At 38.2% G+C, this 25,470-nt stretch overlaps 1 protein-coding gene across 1 annotated transcript in view; it reads right to left on the bottom strand.

Moving 5' to 3' along the window:
- DNAH12 (dynein axonemal heavy chain 12) overlaps window positions 1-25,470 on the bottom strand; it is a 273,128-nt gene that overhangs the window by 138,547 nt on the left and 109,111 nt on the right. Inside the window, exons 24-29 of the mRNA XM_060203068.1 lie at window positions 16,479-16,635; window positions 16,067-16,239; window positions 13,385-13,537; window positions 12,920-13,159; window positions 12,357-12,602; window positions 11,544-11,663 (exon numbers count right to left, since the gene is read on the bottom strand). Coding sequence (XP_060059051.1) covers window positions 11,544-11,663; window positions 12,357-12,602; window positions 12,920-13,159; window positions 13,385-13,537; window positions 16,067-16,239; window positions 16,479-16,635 — 1,089 coding nt within the window. The remainder of the gene's footprint in view (window positions 1-11,543; window positions 11,664-12,356; window positions 12,603-12,919; window positions 13,160-13,384; window positions 13,538-16,066; window positions 16,240-16,478; window positions 16,636-25,470) is intronic.

Here is a 25,470-nt window from a genome sequence, read left to right as displayed (position 1 = left end):
GTCTCCACTGCTACTGCCCTCAGAATCTGGAGCAGCAACAGGGAGGGACACCATGGGAAGAGATCTAACCAGGAAACTCAGGAGAAGACCTATACCCTGGTGGCATAGCTGAGGGGCTGTGAAAGTCTCTTTGCATAACCACTGGATTATCTCTGCCACACCCTGCTTTATCTCTTCATCAGAAGTCAGTGATTAAGCTAAAGCCTATTGATAGTTTAAAAGCCCTCAGGCTCCCATAGCCTACAGAAAGAAAAAAAAAAAAAGGCTTTTAAACCATTGAGCTCCAACTCAGATGTAAATACTACTGAAACAACTGTTAACTTCCACCACTGTGAACCCTTCAATTAACTTACTAAGACACAACTCAATCCAGGCAATCGTGATTTGAAAATTTGAAAAGTACTGATAAAGGGAACTCATAACATAATATATAAAATGGTTAAAACAACAAGAAGAAATATTGGAGAATCAAACCAGGACAAGAGTCCAGCTAAAAGTACTCCAGAGGGTGAAGCACAAAATAACAAGTTCAACATTCAAACACTAGCTAAGGAAATAATAACAGGAGTGAGTAAAGAATTTGAAAAAATTGTAATCAGAAATACAGAAACAACAAATGAGACTATGAAAGAAAATACTAATTATCTCATGGTTATTAGAGAGCTGAAAGCTGAAATCGCTGAGCTAAGAATGCAACTAGCTGAACAAGCTAAAACAGTATCAGAACACGGCAACAAAACAGATAAACTCCAGAAACAGTAGAGGGCAGAGAGAATAGAATCTATGAGGCTAAAGACATAATTAGCAAGATCAAGGATGAATTAGAGACAACTAAAAAAGAAGTAAGAGATCTCAAAAAGAGATTAAGAGATACTGAAAACAACAATAGAGTCCTATGGGATGACTTCAAAAGAAACAATATACGCATTATTGGCATACCAGAGGAAGAAAGAAAAGGAGAGGAAGAAAGCATTCTCCAGGCCATAATAGCTGAAAATTTCTCTAGTCTAGACAACATCAAAGACATAAAGATTCAAGAAGCTCAGAGGGTCCCAAACAGAATTAACCCAGAACTAAAGACACCAAGACATATCATACTTAGAATGGAAAGGAATAAGGATAAAGAAAGGATCCTGAAGGCTGCAAGAGAAAAAACAAAGAGTCACCTACAAAGGAAAACCCATAAGATTAGCAGCAGACTTCTCCAAACAAACACTACAGGCCAGAAGAGAATGGCAAGATATCCATCAAGTGCTCAATGAGAAAGGCTTTCAACCAAGAATACTATATCCTGCTAGACTGTCATTCAGACTAGATGGAGGCATCAAAACCTTCTCAGACAAGCAACAGTTGAAGGAATCAACTATCACCAAGCCTGCCCTGAAAGAAGTTCTGAAAGGTCTCCTATAAACAATCAGACCACCACAAATAGGACATATATCAAAACACTCTAAAACTCTACAAGAATGGCGTTAAAATATCTTCAATCTTTGATATCAATAAATGTCAATGGCCTGAATTCACCTATTAAAAGACACAGAAGAGGAAGATGGATCAGAAAACACAACCCAACAATATGCTGCCTACAGGAAACCCACCTACTCAACAAGACAAATACAGACTTAAAGTGAAAGGATGGAAAACTATCATACAAGCCAATGGCTCACAAAAAAGGGCAGGAACAGCTATTCTCATATCTGACATGATAGACTTTAAAATAGGTAAGATTAAAAAGATAGGAATGGACACTACTTAATGCTCAGAGGATCAGTCAATCAAGAGGACTTAACAATTATTAACATCTAGGCACCCAATGAGAAGCCATCTAAATACATCAAACATCTACTGAAAGAGCTACAGCAATATATTAACAGCAACACAGTCATAGTAGGGGACTTCAACACTCCACTCTCTCAACTTGACAGATCATCCAGGCAGAATAAAGACATAAGGGAGCTAAATGAAGAGATAGATAAACTAGAACTATTAGACATTTTCAGAGTCATTCATCCCAAGAAACTGGAATACACATTTTACTCAAATTCACATGGGTCATTCTCAAGGATAGACCATATGTTAGGCCACTAAGACAGCATCAGCCAATTCAAGAGCATTGAAATCATCCCAAGCATCTTCTCAGACCACAGTGGAATTAAACTAACACTTAACAATCAACAAAAGATTAGTAACAGTGCCAAAATGTGGAAGCTCAACAGTACACTTCTTAACAACCTCTGGGTCAAAGAGGAAATCAAGGAAGAAATCAAAATGTTTCAAGACTTCAATGAAAATGAAGACACAAGCTATCAAAATATTTGGGACACAGTTAAAGCAGTCCTAAGAGGGAAGTTCATAGCTACACAAGCACACATTAGAAAACAAGAAAATGCACAAATAAACAGCCTGATTGCACATCTTAAAGACCTAGAAGAACAACAACAAAGGAACCCTAAAGCAACCAGAAGGACAGAAATCACTAAAGTTAGGGCAGAAATAAATAACATTGAGAATAGGAAAACCATACAAAAGATCAACAAAAGTAAATGTTGGTTCTTCGAAAGAGTGAACAAAATCAACAAACCTTAGCCAGACTCACAAAACAAAAAAGGGAGAAGACCCAAATAAATCAGATAGTAAATGAAAGAGGAGATATCACAATAGACACCGCAGAAATTCAACATATCATGAGAGGCTTCTATGAACAACTATATACCACCAAGCTAGAGAACCTGGAAGAAATGGACGATTTCCTAGATATATACCAATTTCCAAAACTAAGTAAAGAGGAAGTGGATAATATGAACAGGCCCATCACAGCTAATTAAATTGAAACAGTTATCAAAAATCTTCCCAAAAATAAAAGTCCTAGACCAGATTGTTTTACAAATGAATTCTACAAAACCTTCAAAGAACTACTACCTCTACTTTTAAAAGTCTTCCAGAAGATTGAGGAAACTGGAATACTCCCTGTTAGCTTCTATGAAGCTAACATCACTCTGATACCAAAAGCAGACAGGGACACAACCAAAAAAAGAAAACTACAGACCAATATCTCTGATGAACATAGATGCAAAAATATTAAACAATATTCTAGCCAACCAGATACAGCAGTATATTAAAAAGATTGTTCATCATGACCAAGTGGGGTTTATCTCTGGCATGAGATACATAAATCAATCAATGTGATCCACCACATCAACAAAAGCAAGACCAAAAACCACATGGTCATATCAATAGATGCAGAGAAAGCCTTTGACAAAATACAACATCCCTTTATGATCAAAACACTACAAAAAATGGGAATAGATGGAAAATTCCTCAAGATAGTGGAGTCTATATATAGCAAACCTACAGCCAACATCATACTCAAAGGTGAAAAACTGGAAGCATTTCCACTGAGATCAGGTATTAGACAGGGCTGCCCACTATCACCATTACTATTCAACATAGTGTTGGAAGTTCTTGCCATAGCAATCAGGCAGGAGCAAAGAATTAAAGGGATACAGATTGGAAGAGAAGAAGTCAAACTCTCCTTATTTGCAGATGACATAATAATATACATAGAAAAACCTAAAGAATCCAGCAAGAAGCTTTTGGAAATCATCAGGCAATACAGTAAGATCCCTTAACATTCAATACAGTAAGATCCCTTAACATTCAAAAGTCAGTGGCATTCCTCTATGCAAACACTAAGCTAGAAGAAATTGAAATCCAGAAATCAATTCCTTTTACTATAGCAACAAAAACAATAAAACATCTAGGAGTAAACCTAACCAAAGAAGTGAAAGACTTGTATACTGAAAATTATGAGTCACTATTCAAAGAAATTGAAAAAGACACAAAGAAGTGGAAAGATATTCCATGTTCATGGGTTGGAAGAATTAACATCATCAAAATGAATGTATTACCCAGAGCCATTTACAAATTTAATGCTATCCCCATCAAGATCCCAAGCACATTTTTAGGAGAATAGAAAAAATGCTACAAATGTTTATCTGGAACCAGAAAAGACCTAGAATTGCCAAAACAATCTTGAGAAAAAAGAACAGAACCGGAGGCATCACACTGCCAGATCTCAAACTATATTATAGGGCCGCTGTCATCAAAACTGCTTGGTACTGGAACATGAATAGACACACTGACCAGTGGAATAGAATTGAGAGCCCAGAAATGAGGCCCCACACCTATGGACATCTAATCTTTGACAAAGGGGCCCAGACTATTACATGGGGAAAGCAGAGTCTCTTCAACAAATGGTGTTGGAAACAATGGGTTGAAACATGCAGAAGAATGAAACTGAATCACTGTATTTGACCAAATACAAAAGTAAATTCCAAGTGGATCAAGGACTTGGATGTTAGACCACAAACTATCAGATACTTAGAGGAAAATATTGGGAGAACTCTTTTCCGCATAAATTTTAAAGACATTTTCAATGAAGCGAATCCAATTACAAAGAAGACTAAGGCAAGTATAAACCTATGGGACTACATCAAATTAAAAAGCTTCTTCACAGCAAAAGAAACCACTACCCAAACCAAGAGACCCCTCACACAATAGGAGAAGATCTTTACATGCCATACATCAGATAAGAGTTTAATAACCAACATATATAAAGAGCCAAACTCTACAACAAGACAACAAATAACCCCATCCAAAAATGGGGGGAGGATTTGGACAGAATATTCACCACAGAAGAGATCCAAATGGTTGAGAAACACATGAAAAAATGCTCCAACTCTCTGATTGTCAGAGAAATGCAAATCAAGACAACAATGAGATATCACTTCACTCCTGTGAGAATGTCATACATCAGAAAAGGTAACAGCAACAAATGCTGGAGAGGGTGTGGGGTCAAAGGAACACTCCTACACTGCTGGTGGGAATGTCAATTGGTCCAGCCTCTGTGGAGAACAGTCTGGAGAACTCTCAGAAGGCTAGAAATGGACCTACCCTATGATCCTGCAATTCCTCTCCTGGGATATATCCTAAGGACCCCAACATATCCATCCAAAAAGATCTGTGTACACATATGTTCTTGGCAGCACAATTTGTAATAGCCAAAACCTGGAAGCAACCCAGGTGTCCAACAACAGATGAGTGGCTGAGCAAGTTGTGGTATAGATACACAATGGAATACTACTCAGCTGTAAAAAATGGTGACTTCACCATTTTTAGCCTATCTTGGATGGACCTTGAAAGGTTCATGTTGAGTGAAATAAGTCAGAAACAGAAGGATGAATATGGGATGATCTCACTCTCAGGCCGAAGTTGAAAAACAAGATCAGAAAAGAAAACACAAGTAGAACGTGAAATGGAATTGGCGTATCGCACCAAAGTAAAAGACTCTGGGGTGGGTGGGTGGGGAGAATACAGGTCCATGAAGGATGATAAATGACATAGTGGGGGTTTTACTGTTAAATGGGAAACTGGGCAATGTTATGCATGAACAAACTATTGTATTTACTGTTGAATGTAAAACATTAATTCCCCAATAAAGAAATAAATTTTTAAAAAAACAAGATACCTGCAGTCCCGCTTCACCACTCATGAAGTTTCTCCTACTTCTCAAGTAGTTGAGGATTGGGGGCTTGAACCCAGGCCCTGCTGTGTTAGGAAAACATAGTATATCCATGTTTTCAGACTTTGTACTTGTCTAGGATTATATATCCAGCATATAAAAGAAACTAACACTAACACATATGTTGGTAGATAAATAGATCAGTAGAAGATAGATGATGGATGGATGGATGGATGGATGGATGGATGGATGGATGGATGAATCTTTGCCTCTGGTTCCTGGCACAGACCTCATAAAACTGTTGGAATTTCCTGAGTGATAGGAGTGTGCTTTGTTATTCATAAACAATCCCTTTCAATAACTACTGAGTTTAATGTGGCCTAGGGACCAGGACCGTAGAAAACCTAAGTCTAGGGCTTTATTAGAAAGAAAAAAAAAACAGTAAGATGGGGGAAAAATTGAATGTATCAAACTTTTTAATGCACAGACCATAGGATGAGTCTTCAATATGTCGACTCTCTTAAAAGCTTAGACCAGGGAAAACAGAAGCAACTGTTGGCACAGGTATATACAAATAATGTCACTGGACATATATTATGGTGATGTTGTGTATGATACAGCAAATTCTAACAAAGGGATATTTCAAAGTTAACCCAATTGCTAAATAATATGATTATAGCAATAAGTATTGCCTTTTTAAAATTTTTTTTCATATTTTATTTATTTTCCCTTTTGTCGCCCTTGTTTTTTATTGTTGTTGCAGTTATTATTGATGTTGTCATTGTTGGATAGGATAAAGAGAAATGGAGAGAGGAGGGGAAGACAGAGAGGGGTAGAGAAAGACAGACACCTGCAGACCTGCTTCACTGCCTGTGAAGCGACTCCCCTGCAGGTGGGGAGTCAGGGGCTCGAACTGGGATCCTTATGCCAGTCATTGCGTTTTGTGCCACATGCACTTAACCCACTGCACTACCGCCAGACTCCCTCTATTGCCTTCTTAAACCCTAAGACAGCAGGAACCTCCTACTTCCTCTATAGAGCCTATATTTTCCCCAGTCCTGGAACCTATAGGGTGGAGCTCACTTTTCTGCATGCTTCTCTCAATTCATACCAAATGATATCGCATCTACCGATCCCAGCCTAATCAACGTAATGAGGACCACCTTGGTATGCTTCACTTCAGACTGTGTCCAGAGACATCAGTCGTGGAATGTCAACCCTTCCAGCCTCATTACTCGGGTGAGATCTTTCCTTTCATAGGATTCTCTAATTCCATTCCAGGTGGTTCAATTCCTAACAAAGTCCCAAAACCTAGATATAGAACAGGTCCCATGAGATAGAGCATATACTCACATGTATCCATAAATTTGGGCAAAATATATAACTGAAAGCAAAAGTACATAATAGTCTGTAGTGAGTCAGTATAAACTTCATAATGCAATAGGATACCCTCCTCACCTACTTCCTATTACACTTCCCTCACTCACTCCAAAGCTAACCTTAGCAAAGCAAGGACTACAAAAGCTGAATAAGGGCAAGAGACTGGCCTTATTTCAAGATGACTCTTTAGTCACTATCAGGCCATTCCACCAGCTGGGGCCCTGATCAGGGAGTCCTGAGATTCCCAAACAGACATGATGGGCATAGACCTCTAATAAATCCCTATCTCTATTGTTACTAGTCATCTCTATCAGGAACAACACAATAAACCCCGGTGTGGGCCTCCATAGGACTTTGCCCTAGACTTGGATCAACAACTATAGAGAATATTCCATCCTCCGAAGGGAGGCTGGACAACATACTCTATGCTACACCTGAGGAAGATGGGTCCCGTTATTGGGGCAGCTTGGAACGTTCCTACTCATGACCACAGAATGTGAGATCAGATCTACAGGGATGCAGAGGTCACATAGGCTCCTACCCTGAATATGGGCTCCAGATGACATCATATCGATGGGGTTTACAGTCAACAATATTTATATACTTTTCCCATATTTGGAAAACTACCACCAATATCTCTGATGAACATAGATGCCAAAATATTAAACAAGATCCTGACCAATCAGATATAGCAGTATATCAAAAAGATTGTTAGGGAGTTGGGCGGTAGCGCAGTGGGTTAAGCGCAGGCGGTGCAAAGCACAAGGAACAGCATAAGAATCCGGTTCGAGCCCCGGCTCCCCACGTGTACGGGAGTCACTTCACAAGTGGTGAACCAGGTCTACAAAAAAAAAAAAAAAAAAAAGATTGCTCATCATGACCAAGTGAAATTTATCCCAGGAATGCAAGGTTGGTTCAGCAAACGTAAATCAATCAATGTCATTCACCACATCAATAAAGGCAAAACCAAAAACCACATGATTATCTCAATATTTGGGAGCTATTCTTTTTCCTGATCCAGCTTTCTGGTCCTTTTTCCAGCCACAGCATCATCTCCCCAGACAATAATTTGGATCCACCTGCATATCAGATTTCAGGCTCAGGGAAAAAAAAAAACTAGTATAGCCACAGGCTCTTTGGAATATAACTAAAATATGCCTACTAGCTATCTACAAAACGGAGACCCCCAACTCTTCATCTGCACTATTCCAGCCTTTAGGTCCATGATTGGTCAACAATTTGTTTGGCTTTATATGTTAACTCTCTTTTCAGCCACTAGGTTCCAGATGCTAGCCTGATGCCAGCCAGACTTCCCTGGATAGACAACCCCACCAATGTTACCTGGAGCTCCGATTCCCCAGAACCACACCCCACTAGGGAAAGAGAGAGGCAGGCTGGGAGTATGGATCGACCTGTCAATGCCCATGTTCAGCGAGAAAGCAATTACAGAAGCCAGACCTTCCACCTTCTGCATCCCACAATAACCTTGGGTTCATACTCCCAGAGGGTTATAAAATAGGAAAGCTAACAAGAGAGGGGATGAGATACGGAGTTCTGGTGGTGGGAATTGTGTGGAGTTATACCCCTCTTATCCTATGGTTTTGTCAGTGTTTACTTTTTATAAATAAAAAAATTAAAAATGAAATAAAATAAAATAAACATTAAGATCAGAAAACTAGAGCTTTCAACCCCATCCCCCAAGCTGTGGGGAAGGAAAGCTAAAGATTGGTTTTATTTTTTAAAAAAAATTAAATAATGACACTCAGGGAGTTTTTGCTTTGATGACCACACCAAGGTGTGTGTGGGGAGGATGGCATGCCTTGGAGGGTGTAGAAACTTTACACTGCCACCTCCCAATGCCTTACTCTAAGCACTTTCTCCATTTGACCATCCCTTAGTTGTATCCTTTATATTAAACCAGAAAATGTAAGCAAACTATATTCCTGAGTCTGTGAACTATTCTAGCAAGTTATAAACCCCTAGTGGGGGGCGCCATGGAAGTCACTCAGAAATACAGGTGGGCCAACACTTAAGACTTCTGTCTAAAATGAAAGACAGTCTTGGGGAACTGACCCTTTTAATCTGTGGCATCTAGCAGCAACCTCAGGAAGTTTCTATTAGAATTGAATTATTGAATACCTAATTACCATCCAGAGAATCAGAGAATTGTAGATGTTGAAAACATGTTATAATTGCCCTAATCGGATGCTGTACTGTCATTGGATATATATTAGTATTTCAGTTTGAAAATTTTTTTAATTTTATTTTTTAACTTTATTTTATTTGATAAAACAGAGAAATTTTAGGGAGATAGGAGATAAGGAGGGAGAGAGACAGAGATACCTGCAGACCAGCTTCAGCACTTGTGAAGCTTTCTCCCTGCAAGTAGGGACCAGAGGCTTGAACCCAGGTCTTAGCAAACTGTAATGTATGCACTTAACCAGGTGCACCATCACCTAGCCCTTAACACATAAACGTTGCCCTTAAGTGAATGTTAATGAAATAGCAGCTCACAGGAAAAAAAAAATTTACTACAATATCAATAGAGAAAAGGGGTAGAAGAGCTGAATCATCACATGTCAAAAAGTAGTTTATATATGCTAAATTCAAAAGATTCTTCACAATAAAATACTACTCAGCTGTTAAAAATGATAGAATAATCTTTATCAAGTTATCTTAGATGGAACTTGCAGACACCATGTTAAGTGAGATAAGCCAAAAAGAGAAAGACAACTACCAAATGATCTCACTTATAAGTGGGAATTAATAAATAGGGAAGGAGACCACAAGTGAAACATGGACTAGGCACAGTGTATTGCATCAAAGCAAAGGACTCTGGAGAAGGAGGGGGAGGGAGGAGCAGAAGAGAACTTTGGCATTCTGGTGAATAATGAAATTGTAACCATGTGTTAATGACTGCACTATAAACCATCAAACTCCCTAATAAAAATGAAGACTCTTCATTGTACAGTTTACCATATAAATGTCAAAGTGACTTTTTAGAAACATCATCTATTCACTAAGATTGTTGTTTGTAATGAATATTATATTTTATTTTGATCATACATTATAAACAACAGGCCCCATAGACCTCTAACAGACCCTTCACACCACTATCACTGGGCATCTCCATCAGGAACAACATAATGGACCTCTCTGTGGCCCCTATTGGACCTGTCCCTCAATGTGAATCAACAATGTAGGGAATGTTCCATTCTCTGAAGGGAGGTTGGATAGCATACTCTGCCTATCACCCAAAGATGATGGGTCCTGAAACTGGCGCAGCCCAGAACGTTCCTACTCATGACCTCAGAATGTGAGGTCAGACCTACAGGGATGCAGAGGTTACATAGGTCCCTGTGCTGACTATGGGCCCCAGATCAGATGGATGGGATTTATAGCTAACAATATTTATATACTTTTCCCATATTTGGGAGCTATTCTCTTCTCTGATCCAGCTTTCTGGTCCTTTTTCCAACTGTGACACCATCCCCCCAAACAATAACTTAGGTCACCTGCACATTGGATGTCAGGTGCAGGCAAAAACTAGTTGAGTCATGGGCCCCTTGGAATATAACTAAAATAGGCCTACTAGCTATCTTCAAAATGGAGACCCCAAATCTCCATCCATAATATTCTTTCCTTTAGGTTCATGATTAGTCAACAATTTGCTCTGCTTTTTATCTTAACTCTTTTTCAGCCACCAGGTTCCAGATGCTACCATGATGCCAACTGGACTTCCCAGAGCAGACAACCGCACCAATGTATCCTGGAGCCCCACCTCCCCAGATCCCTGTTCCAATATGGAAAGAGAGACAGGCTGAGAGTATGGATCAACCTGTCAACACCCATGTTCAGCAGGGAAGCAATTACAGAAGCCAGCCTTCTACACTCTATAATGACCCTGGGTCCATACTCCCAGAAGGTTAAAAATAGGAAAGCTATCAGGGGAGGGAATGGGATATGGAGTTCCAGTGGGAATTGTGTGGAACTGTACACCTCTTATCCTATGGTCTTGTTAGTGTTTCCATTTAATAAATAAAAACTGAAAAATAAAATAAACAACAGGTCCCATTATCATGTCTACACTTAAAATAAAACTGAAAATCTAGTTGTTTCGATTCCTTAAAAAAAAAAAAAGTCAGTGGTCCAGGAGGCACAGTGGATAAAGCATTAGATTCTCTACCATGAGGTCCTGAGTTCAATCCCCAGCAGTACATGTACCAGAGTGATGTCTGGTTCTTTCTCTCTCCCCTATCTTTCTCATGAATAAATAAATAAACTCTCTAAGGAAAAAAAAGTCAAATGTCACTTAAATTTGAGAAATGAAGACACTGGTAACTGTGAAAGATGCTAACGATTTTAATTCTACCATCTTTTCTGCCTGCTGAAATACATGTATCATAAGGTACATAATAGTAAGAATTACAAATCACAACCTAGGAAATAAAATAGCATTACAATGAACATTATCTTTGATCTGAATCTTTTTAACCCTGATATCATATAATGGAACTAAAATTTACCCATCCTTAAGTGGGGATTTATCCTCTAAACAGAATAATTTCACTCACTTGAAAACTATAAGTACTTAGATTATGAGTCCAGTTACAAAATAAGTAATTCTCACAGATTTACTTACATGATAATCAGCTTCAGGAAGTTTAACACCAGGAAATAAGTCACTTGTTATTCCATTAAATAATGGTATATCATGTGACAGAAACTTTGGTTCATTTACATCTTTAATTGACCGAAGAAGCTAAAATCATCCAAAAAAAGTTCAACATAAGTTTATTGCCAGTATTTGCCTTCTTCCTCCCCCTGCCAAAATTCATTTATTAAGCACTGCTCTGTGTAACCCCCTAAATAGTCACACCTAATGTTATCTGCTAAAAGACCTCTGTATTCAGATAAACTATAATGAATAAAATAACCCCAAAAGTAAGATTTCAGACAACATAAAAAGGCACAAATTGCAGTTCTCTTTGCCCATTAATAGTTACTGACCAGGACCAGCAAAATAACTAACTAGGATAGTGTGCTGCTCTGCCATGTAGTGGCCTAGTCCAGCTCCCATTGCACTGAAGGTTTTGTGCTATGGTGTCTATCTCTCTTTCTCTCCTTACTGTCTCTATCTGACTGATTAATTGTTTGATTGATTGATTAATTTAAAAAGTAGTTACTGATTAATCTGGCTAAATCTTTTTCTTTTTTTTTTTTTTAACCAGAGCACTGTTTAGCTCTGGCTTATGGTGGTGCGGGATTTTGAACCTGGGACTTTGGAGCCTCAGGCATGAGAGTCTGTTTACATAACCATTATGCTATCTACCCTCCGCCCACTAAATCTTTTTCTACTGAAATTTTCACAATGCACATATGTGCAGGCTTGTGTATGTGTGTGTGTGTGTGTGTGTGTGTGTGTGTGTGTGTCTTTGTGTGTATAAATACTTACAAGTATATCTTCATTTTCATCTGGAAATTTTAGTTTCAGGTTTCCAGCAGCCACTAAAACTGCTTTCACTGCTCGCATTCCATAGTCATAATGAAACTGTGATGAGAGCTGCTCTGAGCAAAGTCTGTAAGTCATGACTATCTTCACAGATAGAGGTTTTGCATGCAGAAAGCCATAGGAGTAGAGGGAGATTTCTGCTATGAGGGCATAGTTTGGAACCATCATTGCTACTGTTCTAAAAAGAACCTGAAGTAAATAATAAATGAATTGCATTATTTCATAAAGTAAATCATTTTTAAATAAGAGCATAAGTACTCGAGATTTGTTGATATTCAAATTTATCCCTTCAGTGCAACACTTTTCCCTTGAATAAAAAATTTTCAGTAGCATTTTAATGTATTTAAATATTTTATGCTTTAAAAGTTTTGGGGCTTTTGATAGATTTACCTTGTATCAAATGGAAAGGTGAAAAGAAAACTACATGTGAGAAAACATTATTGTTTCAAGTTGATTATGCTGTTATTTTGATTAATAAATGACCCTCTTATTTTTTTTTTTTTTACCTTAAGATTATCTGGCAATTCAGAACGTCCTGCATAACCAGGATTCATGGTAATAGCTACAAAACAGTTTGGGTTGAGCTTAAGTTCTGTGCCTTCAAAAACAAACACTTCCAGCTTCTGTTGAATGGCCCTCTGAATGCAAAGGATCTGTTGAGCGACTACTGACAACACTTCCAACTCAATTCGATTAAATTCATCAAAGCAGGCCCAAGCACCAGAAGAAGCCAATCCTTTGAAAAACTAAGGGGTGAGGGGAAGAAAGATTTATTTTTCCTTAGGGAAAGGCATTATTCATTAACATTAATATTGAACATTCTAAATCAAAATTGAGAATTAAGCTTTAAAAGTCTCAAGGATAAAAACAATGACTTTACTCCAAAAGCCCAAGGAGCAAACAGCGAGTTTACTTCAGTTTATGCAGTTAGACCTAGATGTAAACTTGTGGCACTCCATATATAACTTTACCTTTCCCATTGCTAGATAATCTAGCCCATCTGAACAGTTGAATACCACACACTGTACAGCAAGAGCCTTAGCCAAGTCTTTGGTGGTTTCAGTTTTTCCTGTGCCTGCTGGCCCTTCTGGAGCACCTCCAAGATTTAAATAGAAGGCACCTATCTGAAAGGGAAAAAAATATGGAAATAAATCCATGCTTAATTGATTTTTTTAAGTTATAGTGGAAAACTGCTTATAAATTTATTTTAACTTGCAGTTTCAGAAAAGCAGCAATACAGTTACTGTTTAGTTGATTTTAGCACATTATTTTCTTTTTTAAATAAAGACATTTTAAAAACAGAAAGGAAAGAGAGAGAGAGAGAGAGAAACAGGCATCATTCTAGCACATATGCTGCCAGGGATTGAACTCAGGGCCTCATGCTTGACAGTCCAGTGTTTTATCCACCATATCACCTCTTGGATGACTAGCACCCAATTTTCTAGCTGCACAGAGGAAAAACAAAGAGTAGTCCTGCAGTGTTAACATTTGGTTAACACTTCATTAGTTAAATTCATTAGTTGTGGTCATAGAGACACAGAGATCTGTAACAACAGATGAATGAATGACTAACTGCAAAGAAAGTAAACACTTGGATATGAGTGTTAAGTGAAAGCCCATCAGTTGCAAAAGAAACAGATGACTATTATGTGGTATCTATCATTCACTCTGATTGCTGCCTTCTATTCTTAATTTAACCTCCATTTTTCCCATTCCCATAACACTGTTCTAAGCAGTAGCATTGATTTCTTTCTCACTTTACAATTCATTATGTTTGCATGGTTATTGTTATTGTATTGTACATTTTATGTAAACATTTTTTTTCTCCCAACTAATCTTTAAGCTCTTTAAAAACAACATTAGTACTAAGTTTCTCCAGGTCCCCACAATGATCTAAAACAAAGGCTGGGACTTTCTTTTTCTTTTTTATTAGTGATTTAATATTGTTTTACAAAATTATGAGATAACAGGAGTATAATTCCATACCATTCCCACCACCAAAGTTCAACCCTTATCTGGAATGTGAGGGTGAACTGGCTGTGACGTGTCACCCCATTGATTATCAGGGTTGATTCAGCTGATCTGGCTGGCTAGGCGGACATTCCTCCCTCATCACTCCTCACCCTCCCAAACTGCCTGCTCCCCTGCTAGAACCACCAAACAAACTTTCAACTCATATATACATATATAAATGAATGGGCTTGGGAGAAATATGGCAGTTTTCACTGGAGGGAGGTATAGAACTCTGGTGGTGGGAATGGTATGGAATTATAACTGTTGTCTTATAAATCACTTTAGTAAAACACTAATTAAGAAGTTAATTAGAAATCAAATAGCTCAAAAATACTCATTTCTCCTGAAAATTGCCTTCAACTAACAGACCCTCTATCCTATTGACAAATAACTAGAAACTAACATATGCCTTTACCCCAAGGTAACCTATAGTCCTTGCAATACTTGGAAGATAAAATAAACACATATATGTTATTCATTTAAAATTCTAATTTACTAGAGAGTCCTATACTTTATTTGGGTGACCCTGTTCTCATGATTGTTTTTATTGTCTTGACTCTGTCTTTCATTGTTTCACAATAAACACAGTCCTCATCACCACAATCCCCACATTTCAGCTTTTTTTCCTTCAACAGAACTACTTGGAGTTCCAAAAACCAAATATATTTTCTTCATTTTCCTGTTAATCTGTCCCAGGACTCCACAAAAAAATTTTGAGACTATTTTCCAAAGCTCTTTATATCTTGAATAACTTTTTTTTTGTATTGCTACCAGGGTTATCATTGGGGCAAAATGCCTGCATGACAAATCCACCATTCTCAGCAGCCATTTTTTTCCCTTTTTTTTTTCTTTCTTTTGATAGGACAGAGAGAAATTGAGAGAGAGGGATGAGAGAGAGAAAGAGAGAGAGGAAGGGAGATATATACCTGTAGTACTTGCTTCACCATTGATGAAGCTTTGCCCCTACAGGTGGGGAGTGGGGGCTTGAACCCAAGTCCTTGTGCATGGCAATATGTGTGCTTAACCAGATACACCACCACTTGGTCCTCTTTTTTTATTATTACTTAATTATTCCCAAAGAGAACTGCCCATGGGGGCTTGGCAGTGGAACACTCAGTTAAACATAGATAGTACTATGCACAAAGACCCATGCAAGGATCTGGGTTTCAGCCCCACCCCACCCAACTCCCTACCTGCAGCGGGGACAGTTCACAAGCAGCAAAGCAGGTCTACAGGTGTCTAGCTTTCTCTCTCTCTATCTACCCTTCCCCTCTCAATTTCTTTCTGCTCTACTGAATAAAATAGAAACAAAAAAATGGTTGCCTGGAGCTGTGGATTCACAGTGCAGGCACAAAACCATAGTGATTAACCCTAGAGGCAAAAAAAAAAAAGGCATAAAAAAAGATAATTACTAATGACATTCAAACATCAGAATTCAAACATTCTTATGTTATTATAAAAAATAAAAGTAAAAATTCATTACTGTAATTTCACAGAGAGGTAATTGGAGTAGGAAAGATAGACATTCAAATTCCACAAGTAAATGGATAAAATGAGGAGAACTATATTAAATTGGGACAATAGATACCACACTAAGGGATAGTCTTTAATGTGTGAATAAAAATAATTTAATTACATACCAATGTCCTATAACACCTGTCTGTTAGAGGAGTAATGACAAGTCGAGGTGAGTTACCAAGATATTCATAAGCATACTTTACATTGCAATTAATGATACGAACTCGAGCATTCTCATATTCCCAATAATATCGAAGCTGAGCAAGCCACTGGAAATCTGTATCATGTGAGACACCTGGAAAGGATAAAGAAAAATAAGTCACATAACTCTAGAAGTTAAATAATCTGGGAAGAAAAAAAGTAGATCTTAAATCATCTTTTACAACAGCAAATATTAAAAGTAATTCATGTTTCAAATCTGTAGTAAAGATCATGCAAAATAAATTTTCTTTAGCCAGAAAAAACATACAGCATAACCCTGTTTCTTGAGCTACTGATATTTTATATATAATACTAGAAAAAAATGTCACATACCTACATCAATCATGTCCATGACCACATCTCTAGCATGTACATCGATAGTAACCAAAGCTCCCAGAGTAATCCTGGTCTGCTTTGACAATTTTCCTCTTACCAACTCTACAATCTCATTTAGTTGATTCTGAAGTGCCCTATAGTACCTCTTTAGTCCCTACAAAACAAAACAAGTGTTATATCACAAATAAAACATGTACTTTACATACTCACTATATTGCAAGATTCTGACTCCATAAAATATATCAATATGGAAATGAAGTCTAGAATAAAACGCTTTTGCCTAAAAATATTAAGAAAGACTTCTGGAGACCTGGCTATGGGGTAGAAGACATTTCAGATCGTTCCCATGATAACCTAGAAAAATAAAGGAAAAATCACCTGAAAATTCAACAAAAGGCAACAGAGATTTCTTCAGAAACTCACTAAGCCATAAGCAAGTGCAGATAAGTGTGGCCAGTTGGGTGGAAAAGAGGTAATGAAGAGATTCTCGGAACTCAAGAAGCCATATTTAGTGATGACTAGCTCCAAACTGAGAGTGAAGCTGCAGAGTACATTTCTGGTGGTGGGAAAGTATGTCTGGGTGCTTAATCTGTGATATTAGGGGTAACAGAACACTGTACTCCCCAAAAGTCCTCACTAATGACTAAGTGAAAAATATAGCTACAGTTAAAAAGTCCTCTGATTGGCTCAGGCTCCCATGGCTGGCTAGAAAAATAAATCTCAGCCATCTTCTGTGCAGTATATCAAGGTATTACTAATTGCTGTGCTTCACCTTAAGAATTGAGTTAAGGTAACAATTCTTCTCTCTCTCTCTCTCTCTCCCTCCCTTCCTCCCTCCATGTTTATTGCTGGGGTTCAGTGCCTGTGCTACAAATTCACTGTTCCTGGAGGCTATTTTTTCCCTTTTGTTGCCCTTGTTGTTTATCATTGTTGTTATTGTTGTTGTTTTTATTGCTGTCATTATCATTGGATAGGACAGAGAGAAATTTAAAGAAGAGGGGAGATAGAGAGGGGGAGAGAAAGACAGACATGTGCAGACCTGTTTCACCACTTGTGAAGCAACACCCCTGCAGGTGGGGAGCTGGGAGCTTGACCCAGGATCCTTACAATAGTCCTTGTGCTTTGTGCCATGTACACTTAACCCACTGCACTACTGCCCAGCCCCTGGTAACAACAACTCCTAATAATAATAATAATAATAAAATTTCTAAGTAACTCACTTTGCCAAAACTAGGTCCAAGAAAGTGTTTTTTCCTTTGCAGCTTTCAGAATCCTTTCATTATCCTTATTCTTAGAATTTTTGCATGTGTCTTGAGGTATGTATGATTGAGAAGGAGTGAGGAAGGAACTCTCCAACACTTAACAAAACTGTGCTCAGCATCAGTGCAGTTCCAGTCATCTACTTCTCTCTTCTATTCAAAAGCAAGAGACCCTATATCTCATCTTCCAAAGGCAGTGCTGTAATCATCATAATAACAACTCCACCCACTCCTGAAACACACCACAAGGTGACTGGCTTTAGGGGTCCAGAAACCAACATACCAGAGGCCACCTTATATCATACCTGAACAGCAACACCCAGGACACAAATTGAAAAGACACTAAATAAAATGATCAAACCAAAAACAACTACTAGAGAAGTGAGCCAAAACAGAAGTCCAGAAAAAATTCCAACAATCCAGAAGCAAATAAGAATGAGGAAAACATCCAAACTTTAATTGATGTGATAATCACAGAAGTGAGGAAAGCTTTTGATAGTAATATTATCATAAATTGGGAAAGAACAAATTAGACTATGAAAGAAAACACAAATAATATCAAGGTAATTAGAAAAGTAAAGCTGAAATAGCTAAGCTAAGAGTGCAATGAGCTGAACAAGCTAATACAGTGATTGAACATGATAACAAAATAGCTGAAGTAAAGAATGGCACTGAAGGAAGTGAGAACAGAAAAACCGAGATAGAAAACAGAATTGGCAAGATAGGGGATGAATTAGAGAAACCCAAGAAAGAATAAGGAAAAGTAAGAGACAGTGAAAACAACAACAGAGACATATGGGATGACTTCAAAAGAAGTAATATGTGCATTACTATCTTGCCAGAGAGAGAAAGGGGAAGAAAGCATACTATAGGAGATAATAGAAGAAAACTTCCCCAATCTAAGCAACAGAAATGACATAAAGATTCATGCTGCCCAGAGAGTCCCAAACAGAATCAGTTCAAACCTACATGCACCAAGACACATCACAGTTAAAATGAAAGGAGTATGGATAAAGAAAGGATTCTGAAAGCTGCAAGAGAAAAAAATAGTCACATACAAAGGAAAACCCATAAGATTATCACTCAAATAATCAGAAGAGAATGGCAAGATACCTACCAAGTACTCAGTGAGAGAGGCTTTCAGCCAAGAATACTATATATATCCTGATAGACTGTTATTCAGACTAGATGGAGGTATAAAAACCTTCTCAGACAACAACAGCTAAAGAAACTATCACCAAACCTACGCTGCAAGAAATTCTAAAATGTCCCCTATAAACAATGACAACATAATCAAATAAATGCCATATATCAAAACACTCAGATAATTTCAAAATAATGGCACTGAAATATCTTATTCCATATCAATAAATGTCAATGAACTGAATTTGCCCATTAAAAGGCACAGAGTAGGAAGACAGATAAGAAAACACAATGCAAGGGGGCAGAGTCAAGATGGTAGGTAGTGTGAGGACATCTCCTAACTTTCTCTCTGCAAAGCAGCTACTTAAAACCTGGAAATTCCAAGAGAGGGCAAGATTTCCAGGCCAATGGTGCAGGATATATACAGGAGGGGGTCAAAGTGGAACCAAAGAGAAGAGCCACAGATCACATATAGACTGACAACAGGCTGGAGAAAGGACAACACACATACCAGATACTGAGTGGAGCTGCTGTGAATTTAAAAATTATCCTTGTGTACAACACCCCCCCCCCCCAGCTGTAGACAGCTGCCCTCCTGTGTGTGGAGACAACCTAATTCTCAAGATTCCAAGATCAGCAGGGAGTCATCAGAAAGGATGTTTGTTTGTTTTCTATTTCTCTCCTCAAAGGGGCTATAACTCTTTCTGATTGGTCAACTTCCTTGCCCAATCTTTTGCCTCTTCTGGGGCTGTGAGAGTATACTAGTATACTGCCTTAGCTTTTTTTCCTCTTTCCTCCAGCTCTTTAGTTTCTGTTGATTTTTGTAATTGTTTTTCCTTTGTTTAGGAAGGAGGGAGGTTTGGGATTGCCAATCTGGAATAGTTTAAACTGCAGACTTATCTTTAGGTATTTTTTTGGTTTTTTGTTAGTTTGTTCTTTCATTGCTGTTAGTTTATTTTTCCCTTCAACCAAAATTAGCTTTTGTTGTTGGTGCATTGCATTTACTGGTGATTAGTTGTGTTCTCCATTGTGGTAGTAGGGTTTTGGTTTTTTTTTTTCCTTTCCTCTCTCTCTCTTTATTTATTTCTCTTTCCTTCTCTGTGATTTGAAAAATCTTAGCTTTTGCTCCTGCGTTTGCTGTATTCACCTGTGCTTATTTGTGATCTATCCTGTGTAAAAAGGCTGATGTGGTAAGGTTTTTCTTTCTTTATCTCTCACTCTCTCTCTTTCTCCCTTTATTTTCTCTCCCTTCCCACAATCTCTTACATTTATGTTTGATAGTTGATTTTTGTAATTTTTTGTTCTTGCTTTGTATTTTTTCTGTTATTGTAGTTGTTTTGTTTGTGCTTCTGTTTTGTTTTCACTGGGGAGAGTTTTCTTAGTGAACTGGTTATGGTCAAACTGCATTAATCATCATTTTTGTTGTTGTACTTGCTGACATTTGTGATCTCAGTTGTAAGAGGTCTTTGGTCTAGTGGGGCTTTTCCTCACTCAACACGTAATAGCCAAGATGCAAAACTACAAAACACACTATTTAAAAAATAATGGTCAAATGCAAAGCAGCTAAAATAGCTACCATAATGAAGCATAACAGGAGCCCAGAAAAAAATTCCAAGTAAGCCAGAAGCAACTAAAAAGTAGGAAAATATCCAAACATTAATTGACACATTGATTACAGGAGTGAGGAAAGCTTTTGAGTAAAACGATATCAGGAATAGGGAAATAACAGATGAGACCCTCAAGTAAAATACTAGCTACCTCAAGGTAATTAGGGAACTGAAAGCTGAAATTGCTGAACAAGCTAATATTGTAACTGAGCAAGCTAAAAAAAAAAAAAAAAGATGAACTGAATAAGGAAGCTGAGGAAAGGGAAAGCAGATTAACAGAAGCAGAAAACAAAATTAGCCAGACAAAGGATGGCTTCGAGAAAACTAAGAAGGAGGTAAAAGAGCAGCAAAAAAAAAAAAAAAAAAATTGAAAGACAATGAAAACAACAACAGACATATCTCAAAAGAAGTAACGTTCACATAAATGACCTACCAGAGGGAGAAAAAAAAAGTGAGGAAGGGGAAGAAAATATCCTAGAAGAAATTACAGAAGGAAACTTCCCAACCCTAAACAAAGAAAGGCCCAAAAAGTCCCAAATAGAGCCCAGACCTGAAGACACCAAGACACATCATAGTTACAATGGTAGGAAGTAAGGATAAAGAAAGGATCCTGAAGGCTGCAAGAGAAAAACAAAAAGTCATATACAGAGGAAAATCCATAAGACTATCAGCAGACTTCTCCACTCAAGCTCTAAAAGCCAGAAGAGAATGGCAAGATATTTATGAAGCTCTCAGTGAAAAAGGGTTTCAGCCAAGGATAGGACCTGCTAGACTTTCTTTCAGACTAGATGGAGTGGTAAAAACCTTCTCAAATAAGCAACAATTAGAGGTAAATATTACCAAGCCTGCCCTGAAAGAGGCCTTAAAAGACTTCCTATAAACAAGAACATCACCAAAAAACTTCCCATATATCAGAGCAAACAAAAAATTGTTGAATAATAGCACTTCAATACTATTATTGAACATATTGATCCATAATATTAATAAATGTCAATAGCTTAAATTCACCTATTAAAAGGCATACAGTAGGAGGATGGATCAGAAAATACAACACAATCATATGCTATCTGCAGGAATCCCACCTGACCCAACAAGACAAACACAGACTTAAAGTGAAAGGATGGAAAACTATCATACAATATAATGGACCACAAAAAAGACAGGAACAACTATCCTCGTATCTGACACAATAGACTTTAAAATAAAGTAATGAAAGATAGGCAAAGGCATTGCATAGTGATCAGAGGATTAATCAACCAAGAAGATTTAACAATTATAAACATCTATGCACCCAATGAGGTGCATAGATAGATCAAACACTAAATACATCAAACACTTACTGAAAGAGCTAGAATAATGCATCAATAGTAATAGAGTAATAGTAGGAGACTTCATCACCCCACTTTTACACTTAGATCATCGAAGCAAAGAATAAAAAAAGAAACAAAAGAATTAACTGAAGAGATGGATAGACTAGACTTCCTAGACATTTTCAGAGTTCTTCACCGCAAGAAATTGGAATATACATTCTTATCAAATCCACATAGCACATCCTCAGAACAGACCACATGTTAGACCACAAAGACAGTATCAACAAATTCAAGAACATTGAAATCATCCCAAGCATCTTCTCAGACTACTGTAAAGTTAAGACTCAACAACAAACAGAAAATTAGTAAAAGTTACAAAATTTGGAAACTCAATAACATACTGCTTAATAACTGCTGGGTCAAAGAGGAACTCAAGCAAGAAATTCAAATGTTCCTAGAAACAAATGAAAATGAAGACATGAGCTATCAAAATATTTGAGACACAACTAAAGCAGTACTTAGAGCCAGACAAGCACATATTAAAGAACAAGAAAAAAGCTCTTGACCTAACTGTACTCCTTAAAAGAATTAGAAGAGGGAGCCAGGTGGTAGTGCAGTGGCATAAAGCACAAGGACCAGCATAAGGATGCCAGTTCGAGTCCCTGGCTCCCCACCTTCAGGGGAGTCGCTTCACAGGTGGTGAAGCAGGTCTGCAGGTGTCTATCTTTCTCTTCCCCTCTCTGTCCTCCCCTCCTCTCTCCACTTCTCTCTGTCCTGTCTAACAATGACAACATCAGTAACAACAACAATAATAACTACAACAACAATAAAAAAACAACAAGGGCAACAAAAGGGAAAATAAATAAATAAATATTTTTAAATTAAAGAAAAAGAATTAGAAGAGGAGGAACAAAAGGATGCTAAATCAACCAGGACTGAAATCATTAAAATTAGGGCAGAAATAAACAACATTAAAAATAAGAGAACCATACAAAAGATCAATGTCTCAAACTTTTTGATGACCATAGCTCTGAGTATATATTCCTTCAAGCTAAGCACTTAAGACTTCAAATTGGTACACAGATTGAATTTCAACAGTGGGCTCAAATTGTTAATTCATCTTTAATAATGACTTGTTCTTTGAAATACTAAATCACCTATAAGCTTAAACCAGGGAGAACAGAAGCAACTGTTGGCAGTGTCACTTTATAAAATACAGCTATATGTAAATAGCATTGAAGGACATAAATTATGGTGAGATCTTGTATGATACAGAAAATCCTAACAATGGGATTTTCAAAGTTAACCTAATTGCCAAATAATCTGGTTATAGCAGGGGCTGAGCGGTAGAGCAGTGGGTTAAGCACAGGTGGCGCAAAGTGCAAGGACCAGGTTAAGGATCCCAGTTCAAGCCTCCAGCTCCACACCTGCAGGGGGTCACTTCATAAGCAGTGAAGCAGGTCTGCAGGTGTCTGTCTTTCTCTCCTCCTCTGTCTTCCCCTCCTCTCTTGATTCCCTGTCCTATCCAACAACAACAGCTATAACAATAATAACAATAACAACCACAACAAGGGCAACAACAAGGACAACAAAAATGGAAAAAATAACCTCAAAGAGCAGTGGATTCGTAGTGCTGACACCAAGCCCGAGCAATAACTCTGGAGGCAAAATAATAATAATAATAATAATTTGATTATAGCAATAACTAACTATTGTCTTCTTAAACCCTAAGACAGCAGGAACCTACCTCATTTTCTACAAAAGCCATATTTCTCTCACTCCTGGAACCTTTGGGGCTTGCTTTCCTGCATGCTTCTCTCAACTCATACCAACTGATACTGCATCTGTTGATTTCAATCTCACCAGTGCAAGCAGTACCACCTTGGCATGTTTTGCTTAGGATTGTGTCCAGAGATGTCACGAATGGAATGTCAGCCCTCCAGCTTGATTACTCTGGTGAGATCATTCCTACCTAGCTCATAGGATTCATTAATTCCATTTCAGGTGGTATAGTTCCTAACAAAGGTCTATACCAGGGCCCATGAGATAGGGCATATATACACATGTATCCATAAGTTTGGGGAAAATATATACCTTAAAGCAAAAGTGCACAATAGTTTGCAGTGAGTCAATAAATGCAGCAAGCAAGTAGAAAGACCTAAAAAAGGCACAACAGGGTACCGAATCAACCAAAAAGATATGTGTACACCTATGTTCAATAGTTTGTACTTAGACCTAGACAACCTCCCCACCTACTTCCTATTTCTTTTTTTAAATTTATTTATGTATTTTATTTTATTTAAGAAAGGAGACATTAACAAAATCATAGGATGGGGGGGGTACAACTCCACACAATTCCTGCCACCCAATCTCTATATCCCGTCCCCTCCCCACTAGCTTTCCCATTCTCTATCCCTCTGGGAGCATGGATCCAGGGTCGTTGTGGGTTGCAGAAGGTGGAAGGTCTGGTTTCTGTAATTGCTTCCCCACTAAACATGGGCGTTGACTGGTCTATCCATACTCCCAGTCTGCCTCTCTCTTTCCCTAGTAGGGTGGGTCTCTGGGGAAGCGGAGCTCTAGGACGCATTGGTGGGGTCTTCAGTCCAGGGAAGCCTGGCCAGCATCCTGATGGCATCTGGAACCTGGGGGCTGAAAACAGAGTTAACATACGAAGCCAAACAAATTGCTGAAGAATCATCAACCCAAAAGATGGAATAGTGGAAATAAAGTGTTGGGGGGTACTCACTGCAAACTCTAGTGTACTACTGCTTTCAGGTACATATTTGCCCTGGTTTATGGATATGTGTGGACATATGCTCTATCTCCTGTAACCTGGTCTATATCTAGGTTTTGGGACTTTATTAGGAAGTGAACCACCTGGGATGGAATTAGAGAATACTATGAAAGGAAAGGTCTCCCCCGAGTGATGAAGCTAAAGGGTTGTCATTCCACACCTGAAGTCTCTGGACACAGTCTGAAGTGAAGCATGCTGGGGTAGCACTCGTTGTGTTGATTAGGTTGCAATCAGCGGATGCAATATTATTTAATAAGAATGGGGAGAAGCATACGGGAAAGTGGGCCCTACCCTAGGGTCCCAGGACTGGAGGAAGTTTAGGCTCTATAGTGGAAATGTGAGGTTCCTGCTGTCTTAGGGTTCAAGAAGACAATGGATAGTTATTGTTATCATCACATTATTTGGTAATTGGGTTAACTTTGAAAAGTCCCTTTGTTAGACATACAATCAATTTCCCCCCCCTCATATTAATTAAATAGTGATTTATATGAGTACAATTTAATAGGTGTGTACATAAACACCATTCCCACCACCAAAAGATTGTGTCCCATCCCACCCAGCCACCCCCACCCCCACCCCCCTGCCGGCCCAGGAAGCCACATGTCCATCCTCCCCCTCAGCACAGGCATTCCTCTATGCAAACACTAAGTTAGAAGAAGATGAAATCCAGTTGCAACAAAATCAATAAAATACCTAGGAGTAAAGCTGACCAAAGAAGTGAAAGATTTGTATACTAAAAACTATGAGTCACTCTTCAAGGAAATAGAAACTGATACCAAGAAATGGAAAGACATCCCATGCTCATGGATCAGAAGAATAAATATCATCAAAATGAACATTCTCCCCAGAGCCATATACAAATTTAATGCGATACCC

This window comes from Erinaceus europaeus, chromosome 12, assembly GCF_950295315.1.
Source record: "Erinaceus europaeus chromosome 12, mEriEur2.1, whole genome shotgun sequence".
Taxonomy (NCBI): Eukaryota; Metazoa; Chordata; class Mammalia; order Eulipotyphla; family Erinaceidae; genus Erinaceus; species Erinaceus europaeus.
Note: the sequence above shows the minus strand (reverse complement) of the source record. Positions and strands in the feature narration are given on the sequence as shown.